The sequence below is a fragment of the Ceratotherium simum genome, chromosome 5 (genome assembly GCF_057802395.1).
Source record: "Ceratotherium simum simum isolate JZ-2026a chromosome 5, ASM5780239v1, whole genome shotgun sequence".
NCBI lineage: Eukaryota > Metazoa > Chordata > Mammalia > Perissodactyla > Rhinocerotidae > Ceratotherium > Ceratotherium simum.
In genome coordinates this window covers 93,345,092-93,369,733 of record NC_141904.1, presented here as the reverse complement: position 1 = coordinate 93,369,733, position 24,642 = coordinate 93,345,092, and the positions used below count along the sequence as shown (strand labels likewise).

General features: G+C 58.2%; 1 protein-coding gene across 4 annotated transcripts in view; it reads right to left on the bottom strand.

Moving 5' to 3' along the window:
• Positions 1 to 646: 646 nt before the first annotated feature.
• EEFSEC (eukaryotic elongation factor, selenocysteine-tRNA specific) overlaps positions 647 to 24,642 on the bottom strand; it is a 257,194-nt gene continuing 233,198 nt past the window's right edge. For all 4 annotated transcript variants that reach the window (XM_087431641.1, XM_087431643.1, XM_087431642.1 and 1 more), the window contains one exon: positions 647 to 1,201. In XM_087431641.1, coding sequence (XP_087287767.1) covers positions 1,011 to 1,201 — 191 coding nt within the window. In that variant the 3' untranslated portion in view covers positions 647 to 1,010. The remainder of the gene's footprint in view (positions 1,202 to 24,642) is intronic.

Below are 24,642 nucleotides of genomic sequence, written 5' to 3'. Positions count from 1 at the left end.
AGGCCCCTGTGTCTGTCTGGAGGCCAAATAAAGGAACGTTGGAACATCTGTTCATCCCACAAATGTCTTTAAAAGCTTTGATTTCCCCTCAATCAGTCTGTTCTGCCAGTTCACCCTCTTCCGAGTGTCGACAGCTCGGGCCGTGGAGTGGGGTGGCCTGTGGGTGCAGGGGGCAGAGAAGCCAGGGCAGGGCTTCCTGGGCTTTTGAGGGGCCGTGCTCAGGCTCCCCGGCCTGCAGCGTGCTCTAGGCAGGGCTCTGTCACCTGCCCTCACCTCCACGCTTTGGGACAGAAGCCTGGGGACTTTTGTTGGGATGGAGGAGCAAGAATTCCAGCCTGCCTCTGCACGGCACCCTGCCGCTTCCCCACACCCCGCGGACACCCTTCCTGGCAGTGCCCTCCCCGGACTCAGCTGCCCAGAGAAACTCCATGCTCCCTCAAGGCCCAGGAGAGCCCAGGGACCACCCGGCCTGGCCTAGGGGCCTGACATCCTGTGGACCCTCAGCTCACGGGGCTCAGTTCGGGTCCCTCCCTTGGCCTCGCTCTTGGCAGGAGCCCTGGCGAGTCCCCTGACATTGGCCTTGGGAAGAGGCCTGGGGAGGGTGGGGGGACCCCCCCAGCGAGACCACCGAGAAAGACCAGCAGAGTGGGTGGCACCACAGGACATTTATTTGCAGCTGGCAAGTGCCCAGCTGCCAGGGGGCAGGGTGGGGATTGGCCTTCAGATGGCCACCAGCTGGGCAGCCTGGAAGACACTGGCCACCAGCTCTCCAGACAAGGCCCATTCCTAGGTGGGTGCTGCCCCTGGCAGGAAGGTGCAGGGGTGGAAGAACACTGTACCCCACCACCCGCTGGCTTCTCACTGGGGCTGAATGCCAGGGCTGGGGGCCTCCTGCCTGCAGGGCAGCAGGGAGAGACTGGAGGAGGTCGAGGCACATGTGGTTGGGCATTTGGCACTGCAGCCCAGCCCAGTCCTGGGCAAGGTGGCCCTGGGAGAGGTCACCGGGGCACTCAGGGAGACTGGACCATGCGCTTGTGGGTGTCGAAGACATAGCGCTTGAAAGACAGGCTGAGCGCCACGTGCTGTGCGGGCTCGGGCCGCTCCATGCCCTCCTCCTGCTTGGCCACCTCTCCTCTGCCAGCCCGGCCCCGCTTCTTGAGGGCGGGCGTCAGGATCTTCTTGGACTCGGGGCCAAGACCACCTGCAAGACACAGAGGAGAGCCTGTCACTTGCCGCTCCCCAGCCACCCACTCACCACCCTGCAGGGGCACCCATTCTGGCCCAGCTCCAAGTCCCCTTCCCTCACTCAGCAACAGGCTCACACCCTCCTAGGTGGAGCCAGGACCCGGATGCCAGCCTGGGCTCACCCTCTCCTGCCTCGTTCCCCGGCCAACGGACCCTCGAGGCCTGCAGTCCACTCTGCCGCCAGAATCCCAGCGTTCCAGCCCTTCCACCACAGTGCTAGTCCAGCCACCGCCTGTCCAGCTTGGTGCTCCCCACCTCGGTCTCCCAGTTCCGTGCCCACCCATCTACCCTGCACTCAGGACCCTGTGGGGTCAGCCCCACACCCAGTGGCCACATCCCTCCCCTGCTCTAAATGGTCCCACTGTTTCCCAGTGCACTCACGCTAAGACCCACACCCGAAACCTGGCATCTGAGGCCCCCTGGGCTAGGTGTTCTCAGATCGTTCCTGCAGGTCCACCTTCCGCCCTTCTGTGTGCCCGGGAGGCTGACCTCTACGGGCGGCATTATGGGCTCCTGCGCCCTCTGGCTTTTGGCTGAGCTCCTGTAGAGCTCCAGCAGATTAGAGGGTGGGAGGAGACGGCAGCCAGGTATTGATCCCTGCTCCCTTTTGCAGGGCTCCTTTTGGGGGTCCTTCTCCTTGGGCTCTGGCAGACACTGTCCCCCCACCCCACGGTGGGAGTAGGAATGGCCCCCAGGGCTTCCCACCACATCTTACCAGCTCCTTTAAACACCCACGCCTCGGAACAGACCCCCCATTATTCTCTCCAGCCCAACGACTAAGCAGAAATCTGTTTCCTGCTGACACCTAATGCCCACCCGATTCTTCCAGCCCCACCACCCACTGCTTTTGTGCTTTCCCTGCAGCTTCAAGGAACAGTGACCATGCCTGGTCTCCCCGTCACACTCACAAGCCTCTGTGTATGCTGTTCTCTCTGCCTGGAAGACCCTTCCCCTCCTTAAACACCAGGTTGCAATACCCCTTTCTCTGGGGCTTGTCTTTATGAGGAATCTCCTTGGTGGCAGCATGGTACAAGGGATCCTGGTAGGCCTCTGTGTCCCCCAGAGAGGGCACTCCTAATTTGCACAGAAGGGCTGCACTGGCTAGTGGACCTAGAGGCCGGATGTCCAGAGCTGGCGGGAAGTTGGGGGTAGGCACAATGCAGAGGTCTCCCCTCCCTGCACGCTCTGGTGCATCCTGCTCTGCGTCTGCCGGCACCTGGAGGCTTTCCTCCCCTGCCCCAGTCTTGCCTGGGTGCTAGCTTTCTCCCAAGAAGAGAAGCCGGCCGTGAAGCTCAGGCATCAAACTGCAGCGCTGGGAGGACCTCGGCCGGTCAGGCCTCAACCAGGCGGGGAGCTGGGGTGGGCAGGTTCTTTCTGGCTTGGACCAGGTACTCAATGAGGATTTGCAGAAGATGGCGGCAACGCCTTCACTTTACAGATGAGAAAATGGAGCCCCAAGGCGGGCAAGGACTTGCTCAAGGCCCCACAGTGAGTTGGGAAGAGCCAGGATTTGAACTCTGGGCCCACAGAGGCTACTGCCTGCCAGCCCATCACTCAAGGGTGTGGGGGTGGGCAGGAGGTACACCTTAAGCAGACTCCTGAAAATGGTTCTGCAGGGGAATACAGGCTGTGAGAGCATCTCATACTGGCTCTACAGCTCCTGGACATTTAAAAAGCTGACCAGGAGGCTGGTTCAAGGGACAAATGTACATTCAGTCAGGGACGGCCCTGCCCCCAGCATGAAGCACTTGGTCTCCCTCTCCACAGGTGGAGGTGAGACTGCCGGCCATCTGAAAGCCTGCATCCCCTGGGAAGGCCAGGACACGCAGCTCATGTTAATATGGCTCCAGGATGCTGTAGGCAAGGGTATCCGTACCTAGAGAAGCCGCCCTCCCACCAGGCAGCATGGTGTCTAATGGCACGCTCCACACCCAGCCGGTCTTCATGCCTCTGGGATGGGGCGTGGGAATGGCCCCAGGCCAGCCCCTGAGAGCAAGTGCCAGGCCTGCAGGTATCTGACTCCTGGAATCGGAGCCCCGGCCTTCCTTCTGCAAACAGAGAAGGTGGCTGGCACCAGACCCTGACAAATGGCATGGGCGGCCTGTCTGCCTCTGGTGCCAGGAGGTCTGATGGCTGAAGAGGCGTGGGGCTCACCGGCGTCTGCAGGGGGCTAGGGAGACAGGCGTGGCCCAATCGGTGGTCCATCTCGCCCGTGATGGCTCTCATTACACACACTGCATACCTCGCACTGCTCAAAGCAGGCAGAACCGGAAAGTCTATCTGGCACTGGCGAGGACAGAGCCATTTCACTGCTCTTCCGAGACGGTCAGGCTCGTTCATCTCTGCTCCATCACAGGGTGGCCCCAACACAACCCCAGCAAGCCTGACCAACAGAGGCCTGTCCACTGGGCTGCTGAGCTTTTGGAACTGAGAGCTGCTTTGTTTCTCAGTGGCCCCTTTTTTTTCCTTAGCCAAGTGGCAAATGGAGGGAAGTGAAGGACAGGGCAGGGCGTCGGGTGTCGGGGCTGTGGCCCACACCAACCAGATGTGGCGGCACTGGGCCTGGGCCACGCTGAGCTTCTCCTAACCTGCCCCTGGGGCTTTCACTCAAAACCATTCACGTACTCTCCAGGACTGGGAGCAACAACAGGGAACGTGCAGACCAGGGCCTAGCCCCATGGAGTTTACTAGTCTAGAGAAGGGCGCAGTCAGTCAACAAGCCAGCAAGATAATCCAGATAGCCACCAGGGCAATCGAGGGAACAAAACGGCTGTGTCACCAGGAGGGGAGGGCCAGGGGCAGGGTCCTCCAAGGAAACGTACTGGAATGGGGCCAGATGACAGGGGCCGGCCACACAGAGACCCCAGGCAGGGTCCGCAGGCAAAGCAAGTTTGAGTGCCCAGTCATGGTGGGAATGAGCGAGATGCTTACGGATGGATGAAGACGTGTGGCTGCGAGCTGGTGGGGATGCAGGGCCAGGCTCCAGGGTGACCGCGGCTACCACATCCACAAGGGACCCGTGTGCCGGGCTCTGTGGGAGCCCAAACCAGGCAGAGTTTCAGGGACCTGTGGGAGCTGTGTATCAACTCGGGGGTCAGAGGGGTGAGGGGAGCGGCCACCAACTCTCCCTCTGCCCAGCGTCCACCAGTGGATCCTGAGCACTTCCTGTAGGCCCTGGGCACACAGGCAAACGGGCGAGTCCCGCTCTCATGGAGCTGCCACACTCTCTTAGGGACCTTGCTCTGAAGCATCCCTGGGAGGCCCCGTGGGTTGGGCAGCAGTGTGCGGCCCCCTCCTGGGATGGCCCCTGGTAACACCTAGAGCGATGGGCAGCATGTTTGGAGCTCCTGGCCTCTAACTTCTGCTGCCACCCTCTGCCTACATGACCTGGCCCGTACTGCATCTCTGAACTGTCTGTCTCACTCCAACACACCGGGCACACTCCCACCTCAGGGCCTTTGCATGTGCTGATTCCTCTGCTGGGAGATCCGCCCCCAGGAGTTCCAATGGCTTCCAGGTTCACTTCCTTCGAATCACTGTGCAAAGGTCACCTCCTGGCAAGGCCTTCCCACCCGCTTCACTCTCTGCTGCCCTGACCCCTCCCACCTGGCTCTATGTAATCCCCTAGCCATTGTCACCTTCTGACATCACTGTGATGTCCTCATTTTGACATTTGTTGTCCACCCCTGCTAAAATATCAGCTCTACCACAGCAGAGATTTTTGTCTTTCTAGTCACAGCTGTCAGCCCAACACCTAGAACAATCCCTGGCTCAGAGCAGATGCTCAAAGAACACTGCGGAATAAGTTGGGACTGGATGAGGCCCTGCTGGGTGAGCACCGGCTGCGGCATGGACCCCGCGGCTCACTCCCGGGAGCTCAGTCCTCACAAGCAACCTGAGATCTGTGCACAGCCAGTGCCACACACGGGGGCACTCAATGCTCACAACACAACGTGGAAAAAACAGAGGCCCAAAGGCGTGAGAAACTGGCCCAAGGCCACACAGCTCTGGAGGGGCAGAGATGGACTCAGTGCGGCTACCCGATGCTAAGGTCTGTGTGCTCACTGCGGACGAGGTACGCGGCCTGTGAAGTTAGAAGGGCGCTGAGACCACAGGGAGGGCAGTCAGGACGGGACCAGCGTACATTTGCTGCGGCAAAATGTTCTGGGAGATGAACAGCGACACCCAAGAAGATTTTAAAGCTACACAAAGACAGACTTATGTTATAACATTAATTGAAAAAACACAGGAATCGAAATTTTTGGAAGAGTTCTGCTCCGGCTCTGGGATACAAAAAGAAAGACTAGAAGGCTACCCATTAGGCTGTCAGGGGTCAGGAGTGCAGTCACAAGCAACACTTTCTTCTTCCTTCTACTTTTCTCTGTTTCCCAAGGTTTCTACATGACCCTGGGTACTCACAGGGCTGTCTGCTATAGGGCCACTGGCACGGCCTCCTGCACCCAGGCCCAAGCCCAGAGGAGGCACAGTGTCCACCCCTGTGCAGTCTGGCTGCTGAATCTGTGGGCACAGGGGGAGGCAGAGGAGCGGGGGAAGAGGGCCCCAGAGGGGTGGGCAGTGAGGGAGGGGAGGTGGCCATCACACTGGGCCAGTTCTATCTCCACATCCTGGTTAAGGCTCTCAGAGCTACCATGGGCCAGAAAGCTTGCCACTGTCTCCAGGCCAGTGGTGTCGTCTCTGCAGCTCTCTGGCTCTGCCTGGTGGAGGACAGGAACGAGCAGAACCTCGGGCACAGGTGATGCTCACGGTTCCTTCACAGCCGCTGGCCATTTCCGACGCTGCTGCTACATCAAGAGCACTAACTGAGAGGCACAGGCCCAGGAATCTGCCCTCCACAACCTCCCACAGGTCTACCCCTGCTCTCCATCTCTGCTGGCCCACCCTGGCACAGGAGGCCTCCGTGGTGCTCCCCTGCAGGACCACAGTGCTGGCCTCCCCCTGAACCAGCCCCTGGCTGCCGAGGGGTTGCTCAAAGGCACATGTGGGCCTGGGCTTGGTTCCACCAACGCCAGAGAGTCTCTCCTCTCACTTGGCATCTGAGGTCCTGCTTCCTCTGGCGAGCACTCCCTCTGTGCTCACCCCCAGCTCACTCTCTGCCCCATCCTGCACCTCACTCCATTCTCCAACCAGAATAAATCAACCAGGGCCTCCAACACGCCATGTTCCCTTTGTCTGGAAGGCTCTTCCCTGCCTTTTCTGTCCGGCTCCACAGGAAGGCCTCTGCTCCCTGCAGAGGCTGAGCAGATCCCTTCTGGAACCCTACTTAGCATGCTTTTTGCTTTACGTGTCCATGTCCCCAGGGGCCTGTGAGGGGGACTGCCTCTCTAGTGCTGGGCACAGGGCCTGGCACGCGGGCTCAGGAGGGTTTGCTGGGTGAAAACAAAGGGAATGAGTGTGCTCTTGCCCAGTTGCGCAGGGCAGCAGAGGGAAGGGAAATGTTCCAGCAGAGCCCGTGCCCCCAGGACCACGAAAAACTGGTCTGCACGCAGCGGCCAGGGAGAAGCCCCAGCTCAGAGAGCAGGCCCCCCACCCCACGTGACCTGGAGCCTGGCAGGGTGGGCACAAGGTCAAATGAGCTGCGTGTGTGAGGGCCTCAGCAGAGGCCCCTGCTCCTTCTCTCCAAACCTCGGGATTCTTGGGGCCTGACTGCCCTGCCCACGCCCGACGAGCGCAGACGCCGGGATGCAACGGGGGCCGGTGTGACCCTGGGGGCCCGGGATGCAACGGGGCCCGGTGTGACCCTGGGGGCTCGCTGCTACCAGTGGCTTTCCTCAGGGACACTCTCCCAGGGCCAGGCTGGCCTTTCTCACCGCGCTAGCCCCACACAAAGGCACAATGGGCTGGAGGCTTCCGGGCCTTGAGTAGGCTAGGGGTAATCAGAGAAGAATGCGGGAAGCACGACTGTTTCCCAAGCCCTGGGCGTGCGCGGGTGCCGCCCCGACACGGCCATCAAAGGCCAGCAAATTGCCTCCAATTGCTGGCGTCACTTTCATGTTGGGGGCCAGACTGGAAGAGGGGCCTCCACACTGTGGGCGGCTTGCACCCCCCAGTGGGAACTGGGCCCTTGCAAGAGCTTGGGGTCATCGGCCCCCTTGGTGGCCCCACGGGGCTGTAGCCAACTCCAGCCACTCCAGCACTCTTCCTCCTGGAACAAGCAGCTTTGGAGAGAGCCAAAAGGACAGGGCAGAAAGAGAGCTGGGGCAAGGGGCGGGGGCCCTCTGTGGGGTCAGCACCCTGGCGATGACAGATGGGCTGGGGAGCTCAGAGGGACATGCCTGGCAGCTGGGCTGGGCCGGCGTATGGGGTGGCCAGGGCTGGATGGCCACAAGGGCCTGAATTCATCCAGGCCCTGAGTCTGCACTGGATGCTTGGCCTGTGAGAAGGCGGGGCTGCCCAAAGAAGGGGACTTCCCTCAGTGAGGTGGCCCTGAGCAGCGTGGTGAGGTCCCTCACACAGGGCGGCTGTACCTTCACCTGAAGAAAGGGATCTCTGCGTGCCTGCCCCTGGTTAGGAAACTGCCCTGCATAGGTCACAGGTGGTCACAGGAAGGGTGGGCAGTGCAGTGTCTGATGAGACCTCTGACATGGCTAATGCGGCGGCCTGTGCAGGATGCTCTGCTGAGGGGGAGGCTGGAGGCAGCCGGGCTGGGAGGGGGCCGAATGGGGCAGAAATGGGAGCGACTCAGCCAGGGCACAAGCGGCCCTCACACAGGGCGGGGCTCAGTCCTGTGTGACAGGCACAGGGTGGCTGGTGCAGAGCAGCCTGAGGTGACCACCTGAGGTGCAACAGGTGTGAGGACTTGCCCACGGCTCTGCAGTAGTCAGTGGCAGCGAGGAGGTTTGAACCCAGACCCCTCTGCCTGCCAGTGGGCAGCGGGGTGTGGGCCCTGTATGCGCTTCACTCTGACAGCCGGCAGGGATGGAGAGGCTCAAGGAGGACACGCAAGCTGGTCGTCAGCGGAATGCGCAGAGGCCAGCATGGTGCTGCGAGGGCCTAGCGGGTTAGGGAGAACAGGGCTGGTCACGGGAGCCAGTGTCAGTGCTGCTGGGCAGAGAAAGGCGAGATGCCCCACAGGGGCTCCCTTCCTGCTGAGCTCCCTGAACTCATCTTCGAGGGGTGCTGGCGACTTTGGAATGCTCTCGCCATCTCTTTGTCAGGCCTGGGTTTTCGTGTTTATCCTTGGGAGCTGAAGCCGTTAATGCGGCTGGCTGGGGGGTGGAAAGGCTGCCTGGTTTCCCCGCTTCTCTTCCTGCTATGGATCCCATATGTAAACAAAGATGCAATTTGCTTTAAAAAGATAAGGTGATTAAGTTTTTATCAGACTTGTATTCCGCTGTCCCTGCAACAAAGGGAATTAGGAGAAGGCGGCAACAGAACAGGCCCTTTATTGGAATCTCGCTCTTTCTGAGGTTCTCCAGCGCACACTAGATGGGCTCCATGCGGCCCCTTTGATTGATTGGGTGGAGGCGAGGCGACAGGCCCCCGCACCTCCATTTTGATGTCTTAATGTTGTCTAATTCCTCTTTTAATTTATATTAAGCTTCTTAGCAGCAATGATGAATTCTTCAAAAACAAAAAAGGACCCTTTGCAGAAATCTTTCCCACACCGTGTAAATTGAAATTACAATGTAGTCAAGGCTTTGGAGATTGGGGGGTGCGTGGGGAGGGAAAGTCAGAGCATTACGTGCAAGGAAGGATTCTGTTTTAAGGCAAAAAATAAAACCATTCTGAAATAGGAAATGACTTGGTCTTGAGAATCAGGCAGACGCTCAATTATCAGAGGGCGGCCCAGGCAGAGGAAAATTTGCTGTCACACTGGGGTGGGGGAGGAGGGGGCAGCTGGCAGTGTTGGTGGGGGTTCTGAACTACCTAACACCATCCAACGAGCCGTCCCTCATGGCGGTGGCCCAGGGTGGGCATGACACTCCCCTGGGGTAGGGCCACATCGTCCCCTAGAAGTGGCTGTTGGGGGGGCACTGAAAAGTTGTGGCAGCCAGGGCTCACTACCTCCCATCCAGAGCCACTCCTCGTGCGCAGCCCAGAAGTTCAAGCAGGGTTTAACCTTCACCCGAGGTTGTACAGCCCAAGTGGGGAGCCCACTCATCATCTCTGGTGGCTTGCCTTGGGCTCCTCGAGGACCCCTTCCCTCGGCACCCCTACAGGCCCCGCAAGAGCAGGTTCCTGGCACTGAGGCCTCAGGTACTGGCCTCCTGGCATGAACTGCCCCGCTGCTCTCCCACCAGCTCCCTCTTCTGATCGGCCCTTGGGTCTGTTGCCAGAGATGTCCTTCCTGAACAAAAACCTGATCATCCCTCCCAGCTCAGAAATCTTCAGACATTCCTCAGGCAGGTGTCCAAATTCTTCCAACTGCCTCCTGCAGACCCTGGGCTTCCTCACCTCCACCATTCACCCCTGCATGGGGGCCCCCGCCACTCACCTCTGCCCTGGCTCTACCCGCGCTCCCTCAGCCTAGGGTGCCCCATGACACTTGTTTACCTTGTAAACCCCACTCCTCCTCTGGTCTTTCAGCAAAAGGCTTAGCATCTTGTGTGGCCTTCTCTGACGCCTTCCAGTCCTCCTTCCTCCAGGGGGACGGAGGCCCTCTACACTCTGCCCCACGTCTAGACCCTGTCTCCCCAGGAGACAAGGTGCAGCCTGCAGCAGCAGCCAACAGCTCCAGGAAGGGGAATTACCGGCAACCTTGGCCCACTGGCACCCCTGTCATGTCTGCCAATGGGCCGAGCCTGAACAGCTGGCTCTCTCCCAAGGGCGACCTCCCCCAGGGGGTCAGAGTTCACCCACCTGCCCATGTGGCTCCTAACCACCCTCCACAGCCAGACAGCCGAGTCAGGCCCTGTCAATCCACAGGAAGCTTGGGGAGCAGGAGGTCGGCTGACTGCCAGCCGGGCTGGTAGAGGAGGTGAAAATGCACTGGCCCTCTCGTCCAACATGCCGAGCCCACTCAGGTCTGGAGGCCTGCTCCTCAGCACCATCACGTTCCCCCCATCAGCATAGGCGGGAGCAGCCACGTGGGCACCTGACTGTTCAGAGGGGATGGGCCAAGTGCTCCATGAGTAGGGACGTGCTGGGCAGGGCTGGGGGCCCTTGGTGACTGCAACCTGGGGATGGAGCTGAGCTGTCTCTGAGTGGCAGAGGTTCCAGAAGGTGAGCCCAGGCAGCAGTGCTCCTGGGGACTCTTTCTGGCTGGCCCTCTGGGCTGAGGTTTGACAAAGTTTCTGGGTGGAGAAGGCAGGCTAGAGTGTAGGGCCTGGGCCTGGCTGGATCCCTGCTGTGACCCAGGGAAGGAGGGAGGGAGCCCAGGTGAGGTGGGCCTCGCAGCTCAGTGGCTGGGCCGGAGCCTGGCCAGGTCACCTCTGCCACCACCATCATAGCAACTGCTTAGCTAGCATTCTCCTCAACATGCCACCCAACCAGGTGTGTTCAGAGAGCATCTCATTCAAACCTCCTGATTTCCTATAAGTCACTTTACAGGCAGGGGAGGTGACTGCCCAAGGTTGCACAGCTGACACATGGGGAGCAGCGATTTACATTCAGGCCCCCGACTTTATAAAGCTGTCTACCTTGCTGCAAGCCTGGGAGTCTGGCTACGGACCTGGCCACCCCAGGGCCCTGCTGCTTCTCACTGGGAACAAAGCAGCAGTGATGGCAATGCCGTGGGCAGGCGGTGCCGGGGGCTGAAGCTACCTCTGAGGGTGGGGAGGAGATGGCAAAAGACAACGGTGTGGGTGTGACTGGGGACCACCCTGACTCAGGCAGCGTGGCCCCTCCCAGGCCAGGGCAGTGTGGGCTGGGCCAGGTGGGGACCTTGTCTCCAGGGACTTCCTGGAAGGAGGCCTCGGGTGCCTCTGGTTCTGGGTCCCAATGTGAGTACTGCTAGGCCTCAGCCACTGCCCAGACAGACGCTGGAAGTGGCCTAACCGGCAGAAAGCGGGTTTGAAGTGGAACGGCCATCTTGTGTGAGGCAGGCCTAGCCCAAACGGCCCTAAAGATGAGCACCAGCTAGTTCCCGACAGACACAACAAGAACACCAACAGTCATTCCTAGCTGATGTGCGCTGTCTTGACCCTGTGCGAAGTGCTTCTGTATACCTGTGCTCCTCAGTTTCACAACCACCACCTGGGGCTACTTACACACAAGGAAACTGAGGCACAGAGATAGTCAATAATGAGCCCATGGTCACACAGTGAAAATGCGGTGGGTTGAGCTCAAACTCATGGTCTGGCTTCAGAGCCAGACTCCCCTCTGCTGCACCAGGGCCTGGCGCCCATGGGGCCACCCTCAGGCGCTGGTCCCAACCCCGCACAACCTCTGTCATGGGTGTCCACGAGTTCACTTTCCTGACCAACTGTGGCTTTCTGAGGGCAGAGACCACATCCCAGAGCCTGGCACAAGGCCTGGCCCAGGAAGGATCGGAAAAGCACTCTTCCAAGTCTCAATCCACATGGGGGCATGCTATCCACTCCATCGTTCAGAGGTGGAAGCTGAAGCCCAGGGATACGAAATGATTCCCCCCAAGGACACACAGTTAGTGATAGGGAAGTGGTCATGTGTCCATATTACCTCCTAGAACCCAAGTTCTTTTCCAGGTAGCTAGAGAAAAGGGGCCATCTCTCTTCTCTCAGACAGCACTGCAGAGTGCCCCCTTTCAGCTGGTACTGACAGTGAGCCCAACTCTGCCAATGACGCGTAAACATGAGCACGCACGTGTGCATACACACACATGCACATGTGCACACACACAAGTGCCTCAAAGGAGAGACCCCCGAAAGGGCAGGGGCCATTCCTTCAGTAGGTTCTGTTCAGCTCCTGGAACGCAGGGGATGCTGAGTCAGTCTTTGGTAGTCACCAGAGGACAGTGACCAGGCCTGGGGCTTTCCTAGAGACAGGCCTCAGTGAGAGCCCTGCGGGCAGGGGTTGGGGGGGGGGGGCACGTGGTGCTGACGGAGACGGAGATATGAGCCCAGTGCCTGAGTCTGGACGCCAGGCCACGTGACGTGATGGCCTTTTGCCCTCTCTGAGCTGTGGTTTCCTGGGTCAGGATGAGGGATGATGAGAGTAACTCACCAACTGGCTCTGCCTCCAGAAGGTCACTGCTGTTCCTGGACTCTGCCTGACCTGCTCCTCCACTGAAAGGCAAGGATCTGCCCCTCCTGCAGGTGCCCTCCTCCACGGACAGCCCCATGAGGTGGGCGGTGGGGGAGGGGCTGGTTCCTGGTGGCCCCCACGGAGACTGTCCCTGCCACTGAGGGAGCTGAATTCTAATAATCCAAACACTACCTAAATGTGTACACTCTTTAACAGGAGTTAATCTTCAATTAAAATACCTAGAGCAGAAACTAAGATAAGTGGTTTAAAAGGTAGAGCTTATTGACAATAAAAGTCTTCTTCATATTGCTTTTCTTTAAAAAAAATTCCACATATTAAAAATGTCATTTTTATGACTTGGGGAAGAAAAACCTCATCCAGAATAATGAAGGTGAACAAAGGCCTGGGGAGCAGTCATCTTCCAGGGCCCATATGAGGCATCCTGATTACCGTATCAGCCCCGTTTCCAGAGCGGCGGGAGAGGCGGGTGGCAGGCGCCGGTGCTGGCTGTCCTCTCCGGCTGACAGGGAAGGGTAGGTAGTGAGCTTCGGTGGTCCCTCTCCATGCTCTTGCTTTGACAGCTGCAGGCTCCGATGGTTTACGCCCCCTGACCTATGACGGCTGCAGCCGGGGTGAGCGGAGGGCTGCCCCTCTCCACACAGGCCCTGGGGCCGTGGGCACACGCACGGCCCCTCAGAGAAAGATTGCAGGCGTGGCCATGGCTTTCAGGCCCCGGGGAGGCAGCTGTGTGCGAGGGCTGACCCGCCCACCTGGTGTGCTGGCATCCCTCCCCCCACCAACACCCAGCATGCCCTCTGAGGCTGGCTGTACTGTCATTGCACAACTACAGCATCCATCTGACAGCCAAGTGTCTGCTGGGCACCAGGCCCTGCGCTGGCTCTTTCCACCTCAGCCCTCAGGCCCAAGTGATTGCATGGGTGGGTCCCCAACGCCCAGTGCAGGGTGTGGCACAGGATAGGTGCCCACAGTGACATCACTGCCTCATTCTCACCACATCATGGTCCTTCTCCCCCCGCACTTTGCACCGTCACCGACTCTTGGCTCATCGCCCACTGTCACCAGCCCTGGGGCTCTCTGCAGGCCTGATGGGGATGGAGTACTATCTCCCCGCTCAGTGCTATCCCATGCAGCTGCTGATGGGCTGGTGTGGACCCCTGCCCACTGGTGTGTACCCTTCCTCCAAAACACCGTCTGTGGCTCTGTGCTGGGTAGGATTTAATCTCTTCGTGGCCACAGGGCTCAGATCCTTCATCTAGCTTGGTGGGGGTTATTTTACATCTGGGGAGGCCACTCCTGAGTTTGGGGGAGTGTGCAGGCCTCAGGTTGGAGCACCTCCAACCAGGGGTCCGGTCCCTCTACCCTCAGGAGCCTGGGCTCCATGGAGCCCAGGGAGGACTGGCCCAGGGTGGGGGACAACACCAATGGGCCTGAGCTGGTGTCTGTGGGTGTCTTTGGGCCAGTCCGAACACATGAGTGTTCCTGTCTGGGAATCGCAGCACGTGTACCACAACACGCTGTCATCATGGCCCATTTCCCAGGCCTGGCCCTGCACCACAGCCTGCCACGGAAAAGTCACTGGCTCAGGGGCTCCCGGCTCTGCTGGGAACTTGGGGGACTGCCCCCCGAATCTCAGTTTCTATGTCTGGGAAATGAGCCAAACAACCCCCTCCTAGCGGGGAGTGGGGAACAGCCCCTCAGAGAGGCAGTGAGCACATGTATGGCAGCCCTTGGAGAGGGCCTGGCGCAGGGAGGGGCTCCACAGATGTGCCCTGCCTGCCCCAACCCTGAAACACCCCCCTCTGCCTCTGCGTTTTCAGGGAAAGTCTGAAAAAGCCCTAAACATCGGGCACCTATGCTACTGGTACTGAGGATGAGCTGCCACCCACTGCTCCATGCACACAGATGCGTGTCTGCCACACGCATGGTCCTTTGTGGGTATGAGGGCAGGGGTTGGGGAGGGCTAAGGCTGGGCTTGGAGGAAGCCCCCAGCCTCTGAAGACGCTGACAGGTCAAGGGAAACCTGGTGGGGTGGGAGACAGCAAACCCTGTCAGAGCCCCAGGGAGAGAGGCTGGAGCCACCATTCCTTTTCTGATCCCGGCGCCCCACACCAGCCTGGGACACACGGAGCCCTGCAGAGAGCGAGCCTGGGCAGGCACCTGGAGCATCCTGTGTGCCAGGCGGCTCACCTCTGTCACCTTCCAGCAACCTGTCAAGTGGGCACAGGTGTAGGTCACCAGCGCAGTCAGGGGGCAGTGGGAATCGATGAACAGAATGGCCCCGGGAGCCCGGAGAGCCAGGGGGCCTCCATTACCCAGCCCCACTCTGCATGAAGCCCACAGCTGTGCTGGTCGGGGCATGGGGGGTGAGGGCTGCAGGGTGGGGGCACGCGGCCTAGCATTTTAAGGTTGGAGGCACTTTCGGGGGTCATCGGAGAGGCCACCCTAACCCAGGACGGGTGGGGGCTCTCCTGCCTCTTGGGAAGATGGAGGAAGTTGCCTCGAGATCTCCACAGCTCAGGGCTAGAGATGATTTCACCTCCGGCCTTTTGGAGGCAAGAAGCACACCAGCAGCCACCATCTTCAGAGGTCAGGGAAGTCCAGCAGCTTGCCCAAGGTTGTACAGTCTGCTCATTCATTTACTCAGCAGTATTCTTGAGCGCCACCTTTGTGTCAGGCACGGCACTGGGTGCCGGAGCTACACACCTGCCCGGCAGAGCTTACATTTCACTGGGGAGACAGGCCACTCAGCCAAGTTCCCCAGTCAGACGTCAGTGCCGATGGCGCTTGGCAGAGGTGCAGGGAGCTCTGCTACTTTGCAGACGGTGGCAGGGAAGGCCCTGTTGGTGAGATGGTATCTGAAGAGAAGCTGGGAGAGGTGTGGGGAGCCCTGGGGGAAGAGCATCCACACTGAGGAGCCAGGCAAAGACCCTGAGGGGGAGCGGCCAGGTGTGGGGAACATCAAGGAGGCCACAGGGGGGCTGGCACGAGTTCATGAAGCCAGAGGGGTCCTGCGTGTGTGTGTGCCCATGGGGCATGCGCACGCACACCTGAGTGGTGTAGCGTGTGGGCCCCTGGAGTGGCCACCTCTCTAGAGGCCAGCAAGCCAGGGTCTCCCTCCAGCCGCGGAACCCAAACGAACTAATGTCTGCTTAGGTTTCTTAATCTGACAGTTCTTCACGTGTTGCTCCTCCTTCTCTGGCGGTCAAAACTCTAACCCCCTACCTCCCAAAACACAGAGACAAGCGAGCGAAAGGTGTCAGAGGTCCCTCTGCGCCTGAGAAGAGCGACCAGAAGTCTCTGCACCACTCTCGGAGCCTGCCACTTCCTGTCCCCAGCTGTCCACGGTCCCCACCAAGGGGTCCAGTCACCCTGCCCAGCTCACACGGAGGCTGCAGGCCCCTCCCCTCCGGCCCAGGCCCAGCTGCAGTTTTCCACACACACGCACACACATGCACACACACACACGCCACAGGCTTCCCCCTGCATGTTCCCAGGCCCAGCCCTCCCTCTCCCTCCTGCAACACCTGTGCGAATGCCACCTCCTCCACAGAATAAATGCTTGCTGAACAAACGAGTAGGTGGAAGAACGAATGGAGGGAAGTCAGAGGCCTCGAAGCAACAGCACAGGGCCACACGCCTGAACCCAGATGGCCCACTCGGCTCTCTTACTGGCTGTCAGTTCAGGCCCCTACACTGAACAACAAGTCTAAGCCCCACTCTTTGTCGCAATCACGACCTTGGATTGTCAAGACAGTGTAAGTTATATCCAGAATTCTCTGAGGAGGCAGGAAAGCCCCGACTACGTATTCATGAAGCAAAGCATTTTCACGACACAGATAACCAAGATGATGCAAAGAAACTTTACGGCCAGTGCCTTCTTTCTTAAGTGAGGTTATCTGAGGAAAGTACACCTATTGTACCTGGCTCCCCTGCCTCTAGGACCAAAATCCCAGTCATCGGCACCTTGCTCGCGCCCACCAACTCAGCCACCCACCCACCCGACTCCCAGCCGTGACTATTTGAGCAGCAGCCCGCCAATGTGGAGAAGAGGGTGGGACGGGACCTACACAGGCCTGGGCCCATCACGGCCTTGCTGTATGCTTTCTCTCAAGGTAGGTAGTTCACCCGTGTACTCCCATCTGTAAAATGGGCACAATCCCTTCACACACAGTCCATATGAGGATTAATGTGAGATAAGGAGCATGGCAGGTAGGAGAGGCCCCACCAACGTTTGGCCTTCTCTCCTCTCTGGTGGCCTTGATGACAAAGGCAAATGGTGGATCTGAGAAGTGCCTGGACAGCATCCTCATGGGGCTCTGGACTCAAGACACTGGCAGAACTTGTCGCAGCCACGAGATGAAGTGCTGACCCGTGCCTGCCTGGCACATGGCAAGCCCTCCCCAAAAGTCAGCTGCTGTCATTACTGCCCAGGTCAGCCGCTGTTACTTCAGGGCTCTATGTGGTACCCCTGGTTGCTCTGCCAGCTCACAGCGCAGGACGCTGCCTGTGGGCCCAGAGTTGGCCACCCAGGTCAGATCAACCCAGCTCAGATTCTGAGGAGCGACTTAGCCCAGACGTGCACTAGGCCCGAGGCTCAGCTCAGACCACGTCCAACAGTCAGCAGGAGATGGGACTCTTGGGGGTAATCCAACGTTCCCCTCTCCTGAGGTCAAGCACGCCAAGCTCCCTGCCAGAGTGGGTCCGTGAAATCACTGTGTCAAATGAAAACCAAAGGCCTTTCCAATCTTCCCATAACTGGACCATGTTTACAAGCTGGGGCTTCCTGCGACCAGGTGGCCAACCCCACCCAGCAGTGTGGGGTTGGCTCCCAAGTGCCTGAGGTGGGCCCTCCCCAGGGGGGATGACTTTGCTGCTGACCACTGTGTGGCTTAGGACAACCACGTGAGCTCTCTGGGCTGGCTCCTCAACTGGCAACTGAGGCTGAACAGAATATCTGCGTCTCAGATGGCTGGGAGGGTGCGGGGGACGACTGGATGGTGAATGCTGTGTCGGGCTTCAACGGCTCCTGTGTCCCTGTTGTGCCCACCCATCCTCCATCAAAGCACCTGCCAGAGTGGAGGACTGATTCGTTTCCACATCTCTCCTGAACAGTGAGGTCCTTGGGCAAGTGTCAATCATCGGGGTGGTGCTAAGTCCCCTCACTGCCCAAGCCCCCATGCTCCTTCTGAGGACTCCAGCCCTCTGCTCCTCCCCAGTGGCTGTCTCTCCAGCCACTCTCCCCACAACTCCAGTCAATGGACACAGGGGGCAGCCTCAGCCCCCAGCTCCTGCTGGCACCCTTGCCCAGAAGGCCTTCCTCAGTCTCTCTGAGCAGCTGACTTGTCCTTTAAGTGGCAGCTCAAGCTGACTGCCCTCTTCTGTTTCTCCTGCCCTGGGACAGGTCCTGCTGTGACAGGCCCATGGGCTCCTGAGGGTTCTGGCCCTGCACACCACGCGGAAGGGAGGAATGCAGGCAGTCCCACTATCTTCTGATGCAGGAGGGCCGCAAGGGGGTGTCAGGTGGACTGGGGAAGGTCCTGATGACTGTACAGCAGCCCAGCAGCTTGGGGGAACCTCTGCCTTTAAGCAGAAAAGCAGAATGGATAACCCCCACCCCCTTCCACTTGACGCCTTCTAGCCTGGGTTTCAAAGAGCACTCTGCCAGACACGCTAGCTGCGCCATGTGAAAGCACCCCGTCAGTGCGGAGGCCCGGGCGGCAGAAGCGGAGGGACTGCACGGGGGAGACGGGGCCCTTGCATCGCAGTGGCCACATTAAACTTGTGAGGCACGGCCGGTGAGTCCATGGGTGGGTGTTGGGCCAGGCACATGGCTGACCGGCCGGCTTGGGCAGACAGAGTGAGACCACGGGAACCCCACCTAAATGGGAATTTCCGAGAGTTGACCACACGCCGGGCCCTCTGCTGGCCACTCAGGACCCATGATGAGTCAGGCCACATCCTGCCCTCTGGAAGCTCCCAGGCCAAGACTGTGTAAGGGGAGCACGAAGGAGGGAGTGTCAGGGAAAGTACCCAAGAGGGGTGATGTGGCATGTGGAGGGCTGGCAGAAAGCAGAGGAGGAGGTGCTGTGAGCCAAGGGGTGCAGGCGAGGTGCACAACCACTGTAGGGAGGCCCGTGGCAGAGGCCAGGACCCTTCTGTGGCTCTCCCAATGGAGACTGAACAGACTGGATACAAAAAGAGAAAAAGCTGTGACTGAGAGCAGTGGGAAGAAAAACGGAACTCAGAGAGGGAAAGGACTTCCTTCCTTAGGTTGTGGTTCTGAAATGTGGGCTTGAAAGGATTGCAGAGCGAAAGTAATGGATGGTTTAAAACGAGTCCTCGGTGGAAATGAAGAGCCGTGACGGGCTCTGGCAGAAGCTGGAGATGGGGAGGGGCCCCGGCAGGCTGCTCACTGGCAGGCCCTCAGTGCCTCAGGCCCCGGTGCTCCTCACTGGCCACCCACTCCCTCACCTGCCAGCCTTCCCACCCCCTCTCACCTCTGGACCAGTTCCAGGCTCCAGGGTCCCAGTGGACCTACTCCTAGCCTCAGCCACACCACTGGTGCCCACCCCACATGCCTCACACCACCCCCTGGCTTCTCCAGCGAAGCTGTAAGGCTGCTCCTCTGGAGAGGCCCACAGTCCTTCTCCGTCTGCACTGGCCTGCTCCTCCTTGCAAAGCTTCCTCCCTGGGGGTGGGCTCCTGGAGGGGTGGGACTGTAAGGGACTCAGCTCTCAGCCCCAGGCCTGAGCAGGGTTTGGCACACGCATTTACTCAACAAATGTTTACTGGACATGTTGATTCAGTCCCTATCCTCACGGGGCTTACAGGGGACGCACCCAGTGTCCACCGGGTGAACAAACAGCCAATAACACCAGAAGCTAACGAGCACTGGGCTTTACTACGTGCACGTCCTCCTCTACGCATGCTCTCACGTTAGTCCATTCAGCCACAACAACCCTATGAGTAAGGTCTATTGTTTCTCCCAACTTAGACATGAGGAAACTGAGGCCCAGAGAGCTGAAGTCATTTGCCCAAGAACACACAGTTGTGTAAGTGGTGGAGCCAGAATCCTGACCCATGTGGTCTTGAGAACCAAAGTTCTCACCATCTGACAAAGTGCCTCTCACACGCAATGAAAGGAAAAGCAGGCGCTATGAGAAGACAGGCGCACTACTGCTGAGACAGGGAGGCCAGCGGGGGTGTTTCTGGGGGATGTTTTAAGCTGAGACCTGAAGGAGGGGTACACGGAAGCCACGGGAGGAGACGAGGGGACAGTGCTCTGGGCAGAGGGGATGGTGTGTGCAAGGGCCCCGAGAAGGGAGGAAGTTGGAGCTTCTGAGGAAGTGAATTAAAGCTGGTATGGCAGGGGAAGGAGAGCGAGGAGCCTGGCAGGGGCAGCCGCTGCTTAGGCCTGGAGGCTGCAAGCCACGAGAAGCCACCAGCAGACAACGTGGGCCTCAGTGGACTCTGAATGAATGAGTGAACAAATGCATTCTAGAAAGTTAGAGGAGAGAGCACTGGAAAGAAGGGCTCAACAATGTCCTCTCCCAATCCCTTCTCGGGGACAAGGTCCCCTGAAGTGAGCTGATCATTCAGAACTGTCTCTGGCTATCGTCATCAAAGGCCACTGTGAAATATCCCTCCCCAACTCCAGGGAGTGCAATGACGGTCCCAAGGGTGGGTGGGTGGCCTATGGCTGTGCCCCTGAGGGAGGGCCAGGCCCAAGCATTGGCAGAAGGAGCTAGGAAAGCTGACGGCCTCAAGGCCTGGCAGGGGCCTGACAGGAAGCCACCGGAGATGCAGACCCTCTGCCCAGTGGTTGGTGCTGGGCTGGGCCAGGCTGACGGACGCAGTGCCGAGGCTTGGAGTGCTGGGCCCCACTGAGGCCTTGTGGGGGGCTCCAGAGGGTCCAGGAGTGGGAGGGGGTGGGAGTATAGAGGAGTTCTGTCCTTGAAAAAGGCCCAGGGCATTGCTCACTGCCCCCAAGTGACCCCTGGGCTGGCTGTTTTGGTGCTGAGCCTAACAGGAAGGGGACAATGTGGGCGTGTCCACCCAAATCACCTTTGTGTAGTTTTGGGGGAGCCCAGGGCCTAGGGAAATAGCCCATATGGGCCTCTGTCCACATGGGCTGTGTGGATCCAGAGCCTCCTGCCTCCCAGACCCCCCTCCTTCCCACTGCCCTCCCAGCCACCTGACCCCATGCACCATACTTCAGCCTCCAGCTCTCTGCTCGTGTCCCTCCTCACACCCAGATGGCTATCCCAGTACCTCTCTCAACCCCACAACTGGAAAAGGATAGCCAAGACTGCCTCCTCCAGGGAGTCCTGCATGCTGTGTAGACAAGCCCCACAAGCAGAAGTAGGGATTGCCAGAGAAGTCCACTGGACAGATGCCTTGGCTTCCCTTGTGTGGATGGACACTGCACTGCCTTTTACTGGCTGGGCCACCTCCTGCTGGCCTCATGACTCTCAGAGCCTCCACAGCCACATCTGTGCAATGGGGACAATGGTCCTGCCATGTGGACTGGGGAAAGGGTACATGAGATGTGGGCACCGAGTAGGGGCTTTCCCTTCAGTCCCCCTCAGGGCCAACAGGGAGGGTTTCCATGGTGCTGGTATGGCCCCATCTGGCCTGGACCATGGTCTGGGTCTGACGTCAAACAGAAGTGACTCAAAACTGCCCTCCTCTCTCATTCTAGAGGGGAAACCAGAGGCTGTCTCCAATTCCAGGCTGACACTTGGTTTCCTCAGTTGGGAGAGACATGGTCATATGTCTTGCCACACAGCACCCTTATCTCAGTCACTTTGAAGAAGACTTTTCCTTTTTTTCCTCAAAGAATAGCTAGACAGCGAGAACTGCCAGGACATGTCGAAATTTTTATCCAAGGAAAACTCAAGCGTGTGTGGGGAGGAGGGGTCAGAGCTGCTGCCCCTTTCCTGAGTGGAACCCAGACCCTGAACCAAACTATCCCAGTGCCCAGGGCCCCACGGCGAGCTCCAGCGTCAAGGAAGGAGAAAGGGCACCCAGGAGAGCGACTGGACCGTCCCCTCAGGCTGATTCCCTCGCCTGGGCCCTGTGACCGTGCATGGGGACAGTGTGTGTGAAGCTCTGGGCTGGGCCTGCTCCACAGTGGGCACCTGGTGAGCACAGGGGCCGGGGGTTGCCAGGCCTCAGAGGAAGCCTCGCAGACGCTGCAGAAATGAGTATCCACGGGGCCCGGGCCCCTTCATGGCCTGGCCTGGGTCTGCCTGCCTGGCCTTACTGCCCACAGCCCCCCACAAAGCTTGCTTCCCTCATTAAGTCAGTGGTCACGTCACCTGTCATCACACAGCCCCTCCTGCCTGTCTCAGCTGACACCAGGTCCCAAATGCAGCTGCCCACATGGCTGGGGGAAGAGAAGTGGGCTGGGGCTGCAGGGGATGGAGGGCATGCCTGACGGCTGCTTCATTCGTGGGATGAGCTCAGAAGGGACAGAGCATCCTGCTGCTCATGAGAACTAGAAATCTGCCTCACACATCATCCCTTTTCTCCCTGATCTAAATTTCACCGGCCCTCTAAAGGTCCCTTTTCACCCATCAAAACTCTCAGACGACAAGCCCAGGATTTCCCAAATCTCTTCTCAGCATCACTATTTTTGCCATACCCGCTGCCACCAACTCTATTTATTTATTTATTTACTTTATTTTTTTTTTTTTTGTGAGGAAGATCAGCGCTGAGCTAACATCCATGCCAATCCTCCTCTTTTTGCTAAGGAAGACCGGCTCTGAGCTAACATCTATTGCCAATCCTCCTCCTTTTTTTTCCCCAAAGCCCCCCAGTAGATAGTTGTATGTCATAGTTGCACATCCTTCTAGTTGCTGTATGTGGGACGTGGCCTCAGCATGGCCGGAGAAGCGGTGCGTCGGTGCGCGCCCGGGATCCGAACCCGGGCCGCCAGTAGTGGAGCGTGCACACTTAACCGCTAAGCCACGGGGCCGGCCCCCCAACTCTATTATTTACTAAATATTTCTTTAAATCAACTCATTAATTCAATTAGAAAACGTTATGTGTTATGATAAGTGGAAACTCAGTATCCCTCGTCACCAATAGAGTACATGTTAAAACAGACATGTAACTAGGAACATTCTTTGCAGGCTTGTCTGTGTACCATCTTGAATCCTCTTGGATGGCCCCGGGAGAATCTGAGTAGCACACTTGGGGGACCGCTGCCCGAGGTGTCTCCTGGGCATTCCTTCCTTAACCTGTTCTCAGACCAACCTGCCTGGTGGTGCCGTCTCTCCAGGCCTCAACCTCCTCACCTCCTGTCCCTCTGTCCAGCCAAGGGCCAGGGAGTTGGGGGCGCTGGGCTCAAGGCCCGCCTCAGAGCCCAGATATAGCTAACCCTGCATGAGGCTCTTGTGCTCTCCAAGCTTTGCCAGTGACTTCGGTGGAATGGGACTCAGAAGTCAACAAAGCAGTGCATGTGAAACAGCCAGCGCCTGTGCAGCACACAGGAGATGGGACGGTCACTCTTGCCACGGGGCTGACGCGTGGGAGGAAGCCCTGCACACCTATAGCTGCAGTCATAGTCTGGCAGTCTGTGGGCCAAATGTGGCCCCTAGTGGTGCTTTAAAAACTGTGGATCAGTTGTCAACATTTAAAAATGTGGGCCTAGGCACATGAAAAGATGTTCAACATCACTAATTATTAGGGAAATGCAAATCAAAACCACAATGAGGTATTACCTCACACCTGTCAGAATGGCTATTATTAAAAAGACAAGAAATAACAAGTGTTGGAGAGGATGTGGAGAAAATGGAACCTTTATGGGTTTCCACCACTGCTGGTGGGAATATAAACAGGTGCGGCCACTATGAAAAACAGTATGGAGATTTCTCAAAAAATTAAAAATTGAAAATACTATATGATCCAGCTATCCCACTGCTGGATATTTATCCAAAGAACATGAAAACATGAATATGAAAAGATACATGCACCCGCTATGTTCATCGCAGCATTATTCACAATAGCCAAGACTTGGAAACAACCCAAGTGCCCATCAAGGGATGAATGGATAAAGAAGATGTGCTATGTACACACAAGGGATACTACTCAGCCATAAGAAACTATGAAATCCAGCCATTTGTGACAAAATGGATGGACCTTGAGAGCATTAAGCTAACTGAAATAAGTCAGAGGGAGAAAGACAAATACTGTATGACTTCACTCATATGTGGAAGATAAATAAACACATAGACAAGGAGAACAGATTAGATTGGTGGTTACCAGAGGGGAAGGGAGCGGCGGGGGGAGGGTGAAAGGGGTGAAGGGGCACATGTCTAGAGAGATGGATAGAAACTAGACTTTTTTTTTTTTTTTGTGAGGAAGATCAGCCCTGAGCTAACATCCATGCTAATCCTCCTCTTTTTGCTGAGGAAGACCGGCTCTGAGCTAACATCTATTGCCAACCCTCCTTCTTTTTGTCCCCCAAAGCCCAAGTAGATAGTTGTATGTCGTAGTTGCACATCCTTCTAGTTGCTGTATGTGGGACGCGGCCTCAGCGTGGCCGGAGAAGCGGTGCGTCAGCGTGCGCCCGGGATCCGAACCCGGGCCGCCAGTAGTGGAGCGCGCACACTTAACCGCTAAGCCATGGGGCTGGCCCAGAAACTAGACTTTTGGTGGTGAATATTATGCCGTCTATATAGAAGTCGAACCATAATGCTGAACACCTGAAATTTATATACTGTTATAAACCAATGTGACCACAATAAAATAAAGTAAAAAATGTGGGCCTGCACTCCCAGGGCAACATGTGGCCCAAGGTGAGCATGGACTGCCCCTTCTGACAGGGCATGCAGCCCTCAGGCACTGCAGCCAGTGCCCCCCTGCAGTCTCAGCTGGGCCACTCACCCATCTGCCTGCCTGGCCCATGGGCATTCTAGTTGGCTGGGCCTGCTCTAAAAGCAATAGAGCTGTGTCTTGTCATAGGTCTGTGCTACAGCAGCCACTGGACGGTGGACCCTAGTGGCTGTCTGGAGAGCCTGGTAGAATCCAGACTGCCTGCCACATCTTGGGGTGGCCCAGGGAGGTGCCAGAGGAGCAGGGAGCTGGGCTGGGGCAGGGGGCCTGGGAACTGTGCCTTTGCCACCCCTTGGCCCAGGCCAGGGAGCTGACACCCAGTGTCCTTTCTCTGGTTTCTGAGCACTGTGGGGTTTGGAGAAGTCACAGTGGTAGGAGGGTCTGTCTGTACTGCTCCTCCCCACGTTCAAA